The sequence below is a fragment of the Eptatretus burgeri genome, chromosome 3 (genome assembly GCF_056783735.1).
Source record: "Eptatretus burgeri isolate ZD-2024b chromosome 3, Ebu_testis_v1, whole genome shotgun sequence".
NCBI classification, from domain to species: domain Eukaryota; kingdom Metazoa; phylum Chordata; class Myxini; order Myxiniformes; family Myxinidae; genus Eptatretus; species Eptatretus burgeri.
Genome location: NC_140963.1, coordinates 139588771 through 139599996, shown reverse-complemented (window position 1 = coordinate 139599996; position 11226 = coordinate 139588771). Strand labels below are relative to the sequence as shown.

General features: G+C 49.4%; 1 protein-coding gene across 4 annotated transcripts in view; it reads right to left on the bottom strand.

Annotated features, from left to right (window-relative positions):
• Positions 1-11226, bottom strand: part of EI24 (EI24 autophagy associated transmembrane protein) — a 36320-nt gene that overhangs the window by 7720 nt on the left and 17374 nt on the right. For 3 of the 4 annotated variants that reach the window (XM_085875912.1, XM_085875911.1, XM_085875913.1), the window contains exons 10-11: positions 1781-1855; positions 417-1695 (exon numbers count right to left, since the gene is read on the bottom strand). The exons of the other annotated variant lie outside the window; for it this stretch is intronic. In XM_085875912.1, coding sequence (XP_085732038.1) covers positions 1431-1695; positions 1781-1855 — 340 coding nt within the window. In that variant the 3' untranslated portion in view covers positions 417-1430. Of the gene's footprint in view, positions 1-416; positions 1696-1780; positions 1856-11226 lie in introns of those variants that run through there. 4 annotated transcript variants of the gene reach the window in all.

The window sequence follows — 11226 nt, the reverse complement described above, 5'->3', positions numbered from 1 at the left end:
CCATCTTTTGATGGTGAAGAATTGCTTAAATTCTCGGATCTGGATCTTCACCAAAATCGAATACATTTGTCCACTTCACACACCGAACCTGTTCACCAAATGTCCACAACTTTGAGATATCCTGCAGACAGACAACCAAACAGAGGCAGACGAGGGTGAAAACAACCTCCGTCCACCTTGCGTGATGGAGGTAATCAATCCGTCATGGTAACTGTACGTGTTCCATCATTCTCGTTGAACCAATAAATTTGTCACCCAGTCCTCTTGAACATGCTGTGCAGCATTTGAACATGGCAGGGGACAAGCGACCCTGCACACAAGTCGACCCATATCTAATGCACTATCCACATCCTCACATGTGGACAGCATGTTCGCCTGGCCCTTTCACCAATGCACCTTCACCTCCGAGCCAGAAATAAAGTAAAGTGGGTTCATTTTTAATAAAAGACGTAATTCACTTTTGTGCGGACCAGGCCCGGAACTATCGCATAGTCCTCACGGCAGGCAGCGGTAGTGTTTTCTTATGATTTTGATTGAAGGCAGAAATAGAGTAAGTATACAGAGTAAGATGGGTAACGTACACAGAGTGCCAGTTGAAGCTCTAACACACTCGGTTATCCTCATCATCATCATCATCATCATCATCACACCCAAAGCAAATTTCTATCAAAAGCATCCGCATAGTTCTCTTTAGGACCATTAGCACGTCCAAATGCCAAAAAGCCGTTTCGTAAAAGAGCATTCGAGGCAAATTGTTTCCAGAGCTTGCTGGTTGCATCATTGGTGGTGAAGCTTGCCCTCTCGCACAATGCCCCTGTGCATCATGACAAGAGTGTGCAATTTAACCGACGTACCAGCGCATACCAGCTCGCTCTTCATAACGAATCATTGGATCTTTGTCTCACAGGAGGATACAAACAGGTGGGACGGCAGGACTCGCGTCCCCTCAAACAACGGAATGTGCCATCGACGAAATGCCCTGTTTGTAAAGCATTGACATGGCAGACAATGAAAACGTTGACAATAAATGCAGCAAACATGGAAGGTATTGCGATGCATCATCGGGTGGAAGGAATTGTCCGGCACTGCTGGCGTTTCGATGAGACGTGGATAAGATGGCTCAAGTCTGTTTACTGCACACCATGTCCACTGTTCCCACGCAACACGACCACCGTTACACTTGATGGCATTGGCCTCACCGAATAAACCACAACAGTCTTCACCACCAACATATTCAACAACACGTAAAACAGCCTTCACCACCAACGTATTCAACCACAGCAATGTGTCAGGTATCGACACAAGGAACATTAACCTGCCTGCATTGTGAGCTCAAAGGCATCGGGTGTGAAATCGGGATGGATTTTGGATGGAAGCAACAACGGTGCAGGCGTAAACAACAAAACATTCTGTTCACAAAGTCTGGCTGATCATCGTCTGTGAGCTCCACCTCGTTTAGTGTGTGAGGGTGATGGGGTGAGGTTGATTGCTGCACTACTTTCGGGTATCAGAGGAATGAGAGGAGCTAAGATCTGCGGAGATTGTGGCGTGGTGGTGGCACGAGTGAGAGGCGCAGGTTGGTTTTGTGACGACGGTGCCGTCCGAGATACGGGTGCAAAGTGGGTGTGCAGACTCCGATGGAAAATCCGGTTGCTCAGCGCAACGACCAATGAGAATAGGCGTAACGGGAAGTTGCTGTGGAAAGATGGGACGAAATGTAAGGAATAAAGAAAAGGCAAAAATGGCCAATTTAGACAGAAAGGAGATGGTGCTTGCTTACAATGGCTGGCGCGGAGGGTCTGCCTCGTTTCCGCTGATAATGAACAGTGGAAAGAGAATGGAGAAGACACAGCCACTGAGGATAGAGTGAGGGGAGAGAGTCCAATTAGACTTGTACAATCACTCACTTTGTTGTTGAAAAATAATAATAATAAACTACACCTGATAAGCCACATCGGTATGAAATGTGAGCGTTATAGAAAACTAGCAGGGACACGTAATGTAAAATATGACTTCAGTCCTCAAGTCTCCCCTCATCCCCTTAACAAATCACAAGTCCTCAAACCCTGCCTCCCAACCCCAACTCCTCACCCCCCATCCCCCAACCTCCCAACACTAAGGCATCTATCCTCTCCTTCAAACCCCTCCCCACCTGTCACAGTTGCCTGTCCAACTCACAATCCTGCAAGATATTGTGACGTCCACGGGACTTGAACAGTCCCGCCAACGTAGAATGAGCCGAAACGATGGAGGCGGTTTATTTATTTATAACCCAAACATGGCGGTTCTAATCGCTCTACCGCAAACGGGACGAGGAAGGTGGCACGAGTCGCTTTTCACCGAGTTGATGATGTTTATTCGTTTTAACTATTAACCAGAAATAACAAGACTCGGCAAGAAGAGGGATCCGGGGCGATTCGACGAGATGGTGTGGGATCGGGCGTGGGGAAAAACACAGACAATTCCAATGAATATAGAGATCTCAAACCTTCAAGGGCGCCAAGCGCGCGCGCGCACACACACACACACACACACACACACACACACACACACACACACACACACACACACACACACACACACACACACACACACACACACACACACACACACACAACGTAGCTATTTCTGGTGGTCAGGCTGGACCGTGGTGTGGACGCAACTGTCCCTGGATCGGCGTCGGACGAGCTGGCCTTGCTCTCGTCAGGGGGGCAGGAGAAACCGTGGTGCTGTCGACCTCCTGGTCCTGGCCCAAGTCCGCTCACAGCCGCCAGAGAACCAGTTCAGGCGCCAAGTTGCGAGCAGGAGAGGGAGGCAGGTCCGCCCGCCGTTCGACCCCGTACTCCGAGTCAGCAGAACCCCAGAGCCAACCAAGGTGAGGCACGAGGCTCAGCAAGGCTCCAAGACACGATGAAGAACACGATCGAATCAGCACAACAACAAGGATGCTTTCCGCGCAACAGCCTCCACACCAGAAAAAAACACGATCTTTTTGTCCAGTTCTTCCTCTTCCTTTTCGACCCCGAACAAAACCTTTTTATCCTCCTGTCCTCGTCACTTCCAATCGAGCCGTTTATTGGCCCACCGCCGTCGCCTTCTGCCAATCGTGACCACGGGGCAGAGCCATCCGCTGCACTGTCCTGTGACGTCACGGCCAGTCTCCAGAGAATACCAAAAGGGGTTTACGCAGACACACTTACCCCAACCCGTGTCCCTATCTAATTACGTGACAATTATCATTTCCCCCCCTTGAAGAAATGAACATTTACGAGACAACTTATCACCACTGAATTGCTACTTATTACATCGAGATCCTGGTAAACTCGAACAGCATGGCATACCTAATTAAACATCCTAATTACCCTTTGAATGCATACCCCCCCCCCTCAAACGTAACACTGCCCCCTCCTCTGGTACCGCAGCTCCTGCAAGGTATATCGCAGGCGCTACTGTACCAGCCTTAACACTTACTGACTCACACCTAATTAACCTAACAAAATAAAGTAGGAGGGGCAATGGGCAGCGAGTCGCAGCTAACTTACTTATCCTGCTTAATGTACTACCCCCTTATGGCCTTATCCTCGCCTAAACAATCATTCGTTTTTTTTATTTTTATTTTATCACATGAGAGCACTGAGCGAAGTTGCACTCCATCTTCTGGATCATCGCTCTTGCCCAGCACTCTTCCATTGATCTGGGGAGGGGAAACAAAAGGTTCCACAAAAACACAACACTTATACTTTACATTCCTACTCCAAGCCTTAACGACACTATTCACAGGATATTTACACTTGACCGCCTCCCCCAGTGGATGCAAATAGACCCAGCGTTACCTGGGGAGCCAATTTTCAAATTTGCTTGCCCCAAAATTATGCGGACATCATGCCCTTGCTGCACATGTCAAGTTGTGCGGGATCGAGTGGGACTCACACATCTTCACAACACTCACACCATGGTCATCATCACATTTCTAGGTCATGGTCCTCATTTTAATCATGCAGGCTGAATCCCGTCGTGGCCGTGGGGTGGGTTACCACAAGATGATGGGGGCATCTCAGGTGCAACCATGCCCACAGGTAAGCTTTAGTCCAACCCAGACGTTTCTCTGCCCCGCTCCCTTTGATTCCCACCCCCCTGGTAGCCATTTGCTCTCATCCCGTACAACACACTGGAAGGGGTCTCACTGGCTCCTCTGGCCTTCCTGGGTCTCCAAGGTCCTACCCGCCTTGGTCGCCCAACCAGACCCTCTCCCAGTTGGCTCCAGACACTGTCACCATTAGCCACCAGGGGTGAATCTCCTTGAAGGGGGTCGCAATTCACGCTCACCGTGAACTTCAGCAATCCCTGTGGACAAGCACATCATCCCCACCCACAAAACCCACATGACTCCCCCACCCCATCGGCCTTACATGTGACACCTGCATTTCTAACACTTCACCGACCATGACCTTCCCTGTTACCACACCATGCCCAATAAAAAAACAATGTGTGCACCATACATTTCACTTCTTAACTTGAAGCAACTCACACAGCACTTCTCCTCACCCGATCCACGCACCAGCCATTGGACAGCCACTCGTGCCCGCTTTGTTACCAATTACCCATTGTCCCGATTGTCACTCTAAAACCCAGCAGAACTTACAAACCCATGCCAATTTTCCCACAATTCATTTTTTTTTCCACCAAAGTAGGGAACTTCGCCACAATCTCAGCAGCCGAGCATGGCCGTATATGCTCAGCCCAATCTAGTCTCCCCGACCCCCGACAGTGATCTCCGGACCCGACTTATGAAAGGGCATCTCGGATAGACCTGGCGGTTCAGCAGGAGGATTCACCCTCTCCGAGTCTAAAACTATTGGAGGGTCCCTCCATCGCCTGGTACCGGCAATATCGTTGCATGTGTCCTCTTCGCCCGCACCGGAAACAACTCCCCCTAAAAGGCCCCCGTGGGTATCGGTGTAATGTCTCTTCCGGTTCCGGACCCCCTCGGCCATAATCGAATTGCTCTATTGGCTGGGCTGGACCCCGCCGCTTTGGCACACCAACTACCGAATTACCCCTTATCAAACTTAACAGTTTCTGGCAAATTTCCTGAAACATTTGGATAATGCCAATTTCTCCCAGCCCCCCTCCCTGATCCTGAATCTCCGCCTGTCGGATCGTCACCGATGGCCTCTCTGGAACCCGACCCGGCCGACTCCACGAGGCCAGCCTGGCGACGCACTCGGCCGCTCGGTGAACGGTGGGTGGATCCTGTAGCTCCACTAGCGCTCGGACCTCAGGGTCCGGAAGAGCAGCTAAAAATTTCTCTAGTGCCAGTTTGTCCCATGCCTCCAATGTAAGGTCCCGATACGCGATCCTGACTGATTGGTAAATGTCCTGTGCCAGCTCCTGCACTGTCTCACCCGGCTTTAATCTGCGGTGCTGGAGCTGGGCCCGCACCAGATCACAGTTTGCCGCGAACCCAAACCGACGGCTCAACGCCTCGCAAATGTGGGAGCTGGTCAACATCCCCTCCGCGATCACGTTTAACACATCTGCGGCTGGTCCCCGCAACGTTGCCACCAAATTCCCTGTACGTTCCCGCTCATTCCACCCGTTTAGTCGGGAAATGCACTCAAATTGCGTCAGAAAAGCTTCAACGCTCCCTGACCCATCAAAATTTACCAGGGGGATCACTTTTACGGTGGCCCGCTTCTCAGTTTCTCCCTTGTTCGAATCCAGCCCAGGGATCAAACACCCTTGTGGCTGCGTATCCAATTTCGGAGCCCACTGTGGCCAAAGATGTTTTGTGGTGAGGGTCTCATGGGTCAATTTTTCCTCCTGTTCCAAACGTTGAATGGACCGATTCACCTCTTCCCGCAGGATCTTCTGGGCCCGCACAACCTCCTCCAAGGCTCCGTCGCGAGTTTGTAGCTGCTCCTCAACCAACCCGGACACTCTACTTACAAAAGACGGCTCTACCAGGCCTTTATCCAAGACTTCATCTTGGCTCATAATTTTATCTTGTTCGTCCAAACGAGCCTCCAATCCTTTTACCTCCTCTGCCAAATTCATCCCTTGCTTCCTCAGCTCTCCCCACTCTTCAACTTGCAGCTGCATACGAGCATCCACACAGGCACGATGACGTTCCAGGCTTTCATCTACTTTATCAACCCGAATGTTCGTTGCATCAATTTTATCTACCAATTTTTTCCGTATATTTTCCCCCTCCAATGTAATTTCTACCTTTGTTTCCTCCAATCTATCCTCGAATTTACTTTGTATTTCTCCCAATTTAACATCCACACACTCCTGCATCTCAGTTTTCATTTTCTCCATCTTTTCCCCCAATTTATCCCTCATTAAATCAATCCGTGCACCCAACTGTACCCCTATTACCCCCAATTGATCTGTCATTTCTGCTCTCTGTGTCACGAATTGATTTTCCATTTGTGCCGTCATTTCTGCCCTCTGTGTCACGAATTGATTTTCCATTTGTGCCGTCATGTCCCCTATTAAACGTTCCAACATTGCCTGGATCGTCATCGCACCGGTTTCCGGCGCTGCCGGCCCCGTTACGGGCGATGAAGCACGGTCCACGCTCGGAATGGGGGAGGTTCCAACCCTACCCCCGTCTCTCCCTTCTTCCCCCGACTCGCTGCCAGACACGTGGCCTTCCTCCTCAAATATCTGCACATCCGCCATGGTGCAGAAGTCCCGTTTGCCGCCAATTAATTTAAATTTGACAAATCCCGCCAAAATTTTCCCGCGCTCGCGCGCTTTTCTGTCGTAATTTTGTATTCCAATTCGTGGCGAGATTTTAATCTTGGTATATTCTCCCGATACCAAATATAATTTAGAGGGGTTCGAACATCCAACACCCTGACACCAATGTGACGTCCACGGGACTTGAACAGTCCCGCCAACGTAGAATGAGCCGAAACGATGGAGGCGGTTTATTTATTTATAACCCAAACATGGCGGTTCAAATCGCTCTACCGCAAACGGGACAAGGAAGGTGGCACGAGTCGCTTTTCACTGAGTTGATGATGTTTATTCGTTTTTACTATTAACCAGAAATAACAAGACTCGGCAAGAAGAGGGATCTGGGGCGATTCGACGGGATGGTGTGGGATCGGCCGTGGGGAAAAACACAGACAATTCCAATGAATATAGAGATCTCAAACCCTCAAAGGCGCCAAGCACACACACACACACACACACACACACACACACACACACACACACACACACACACACACACACACACACACACACACACACACACACACACACACACACACACACACCGTAGCTATTTCTGGTGGTCAGGCTGGACCGTGGTGTGGACGCAACTGTCCCTGGATCGGCGTCGGACGAGCTGGCCTTGCTCTCGTCAGGGGGGCAGGAGAAACCGTGGTGCTGTCGACCTCCTGGTCTTGGCCCAAATCCGCTCACAGCCGCCAGGGAACCAGTTCTGGCGCCAAGTTGCGAGCAGGAGAGGGAGGCAGGTCCCCCCGCCGTTCGACCCCGTACTCCGAGTCAGCAGAACCCCAGAGCCAACCAAGGTGAGGCACGAGGCTCAGCAAGGCTCCAAGACACGATGAAGAACACGATCGAATCAGCACAACAACAAGGATGCTTTCCGCGCAACAGCCTCCACACCAGAAAAAAACCACGATCTTTTTGTCCAGATCTTCATCCTCTTCCTTTTCGACCCCGAACAAAACCTTTTTATCCTCCTGTCCTCGTCACTTCCAATCAAGCTGTTTATTGGCCCACCGCCGTCGCCTTCTGCCAATCGTGATCACGGGGCGGAGCCATCCGCTGCACTGTCCTGTGACGTCACGGCCAGTCTCCAGAGAATACCAAAAGGGGTTTACGCAGACACACTTACCCTATCCCGTGTCCCTATCTAATTACGTGACAATTATCATTTCCCCCCCTTGAAGAAATGAACATTTACTAGACAACTTATCACCACTGAATTGCTACTTATTACATCGAGATCCTGGTAAACTCGAACAGCATGGCGTACCTAATTAAACATCCTAATTACCCTTTGAATGCATACCCCCCCCTCAAACGTAACAATATGCAGAAAAGATACGAGGCAATAAATGACCTCGAAACCAATTATCTTCTTCCTGATGCATATACAGGAAACCCTCCAACATCACGGGTTCCACTATCGTGGGTTTCTACCAATCGCGGGCAACCAATTGTTCCGATTCCGTTTTTGCTGGATTTCATTTCGATCAGTCATGGTTTTTGAGCTGAGATAAGTGAGAAAATGCGGCATCTGTACGGGCCGCATTGCGGGCGCAATGATTGTCGGTAGAACCTTCCCCATTCGTAGACCTTCATTTTCATTCAAATCTCATTCCCAAACATTCATTTTCCAACTCTATTCAAACCTTATTGCCAAAATACTTAATTTCCAACTCCTGGATTCGAACCCCGTTCGCAAATACATTCTCACGTGCAGCTCATGAAACAAACTGAGGAAAAGAGATTTATAACGGAACGGGTTTTTAACACCAGTGAGACCGAGGACGATGTCATCTTGTACCTTAGTCCCCAAGCAGGGAAGATCGTGGTTCAAGGTAAGGCGATTTAAGGATCGTGTTACCCCTCTCCATTGTGGGTTGTGAAAATGCTGCAGACAACTTTGCGTAAAGTTAATGCCGCTTTTCCGTTCACTGGCTCACCTTCCCCAGTTACCCCTCCCATGCTCACCCTTTCCTCCACTCCACTCCACCCTCCACCCTCTAACAGCATCATCCCAAGCTAAATATTGTGTTTTCTATTGACGGCAGAGTACAGTACGAGTACCGTAATATGTTTATCCTCGCCCACCTCGCTGTGTTGTAGTAAATTAAAAAGTAAAAGTCGTGTGTTTTTGTTCAATTTACACCGTATTTACTTCAATTGTAACGTGTTTAATTCTGGCTACCGTCGATCTTCCTCGATATTTTCTCAAAGTCCAGGAAACAAACCCCCCTCGGTCCCATTGGCTCTTGGTTTCCACGATTGCGGTTTCAACAATCGCGGCATTTTCCAGGAACCTCACCCCCACGATATTGGAGGGTTTCCTGTGTACACATCGTTAAAAGTAAATAATGACCTCGGACAAATATCTATCGACAGGGGTTGAAGCTCTGCTTGAGAGAATTCCACAGTTATTTGGAAGTTGTGCAGTCCAAGTTAACAGACTGCTGCCTTGATTGCTGTGGCCAATCTTCACAAAGCCCTCAACAACTATCGGCTCAAAATCCTTTGAACTGTCACTTTGGTAGTTTTATAATGAAGGGGAAACTTATACGGAGTGCCCAATTGTGAATGACAGCTCCAAGATGTCTTTGGCTTTGCATAGCAGTAATCACCAACATGGTGGCTGTCGGATAGAAATTGTGGGTGGAGTCAGGCAAACTGTCCAACCAATGTGTGGAATGGAATGTTCGAGGGACAAACAGACACACACAGACGAAGAAGCGTATTATTATTGTTAAGATTAGTTCAGTGTGTGTGATACTGTTACGAATTTGGAAGCCTTGTGCACACAGACAGACAGCCGTCCCCGCAGCTTAGTTATTTAGATAAGTGTGTGTTTCTAATTAGGGTCCCGTCCCGAGTTTAGTGGGAATTGGATGTTCCTGTGCTGCGGAGTTATTTTGATAGTTAGGATTTTTATAACAACACCGACGACATCTGCCTTCGCTTCCTTCCACCATCCTCCACCGGCACCATTGCACACGTGCGTGTCAGCACGTACGTGGGCGGAGTTCACAAGGACCTGACGTCTCTCTCGCCCAATCCGGGGGAAGCGAGCGAAGTTGCCGACGGTCGACTAAAAGGCGCAGCCCACGCAGGACCATATTCCTCTCCTTGTTTGAGGGACGGTCGGCCACGGCGGCCGTCATGCCCCCCCCCCCCACTGGTCCAATCAGCGGACTTTGTGGCCAATGGGCGACGAGCGGATCAGAGCCGGGGCGGTCCTTTGCAAGAAGGCGGAGGCGCGACATGCGGTCCGCCCAATGAGAGCAGGCCACGCATGAGCGGACTGCGCCCGAGAAGGGGACGAAAGAAAGGAGAACAAATAATTGCGCCCCGCCAGCTCGAGCGTGTGGTCTGGTCCCATCTCGCTGGCACTGGTCTGGTTCTCAGATCATCTCTCGACGCTGGTCTGGCCTCATCTCGTCACTGGCGCTGGTCTGCGTCTGGCTGCCCTGGTCCGTCTTCTGGCGACCGGAGGTCCGGGAAGGGTGGAAATCCAGCCCGCGCGCTCGCGGCCAGGTCGGCAGCCGTCCTGACTCCCAGCCAAACTATCCTCCGCGGCTGGAGAGCCGAATAATGACCATTTTGGTCCATTTCTTTTGGGTGTGCGTCTGTGAGTGGGCCCGTCTTAAAGGGGCTGTCACACCTTGACGATTTAGCCAGCGTATGCCGATTTATGAAAAATTTGTCTAAAACGCTGGCAAACGTCCAATAGTTCGTTGCACGCTGAAAAACACTACCATAGGTCGTATTACGCTGGTTTAAAACGTACTTTTTGGTTGTCCAAAAAATTTTTACATGCTTGAGATTTTACGACGTACTCGGCGTTTGGCTCACACGATCCGCTACGCTGGCCATAAGTTGTAGGCACGTTATGCGATCGTTGACACACGTTAATTGTATGTTACTCATAAGTCGAAACACGTAGAGGTAACATTCGCGTACCCGAAACTTATTTCTAACCTATGAGTAACGTTTTATAAGCACGCTACACGAACGTTGTTCACACTTCGCAACACGCTACTTGAAAGTTCCTCATACGTCAAAACACAAAGTAATGTTTAGGGTACCTGTGACTTATTTATAACCTATGAATAACGTGCTTGGGAATTATTACGCTATGCATACGCTAGACTATCGTTGGGCATAGATTGTCGACGACTAAAACACGATAAACAATCGTTGGTATAACTTATCTATAAGTTATCGAAGCGTTCTGTGTTCATTACTAGTACATTATGCATTTGTCAAAGTCGTTTATAATACTTTAAAAAGTAAAACAAAGAAATATTTCATCGTGGGAATGAGAAAAAAAAATAGCCGAAAAGAACATCGAACAATGGTGCAAAGTAGTCTCCTATTCGTGGACGATAAGAGGATCCATCATCACCCACACCCTCCCCATCACGCTCACATACTACGACTGACATAGACATACTACTACTACCAATGCTACTACTACAACTA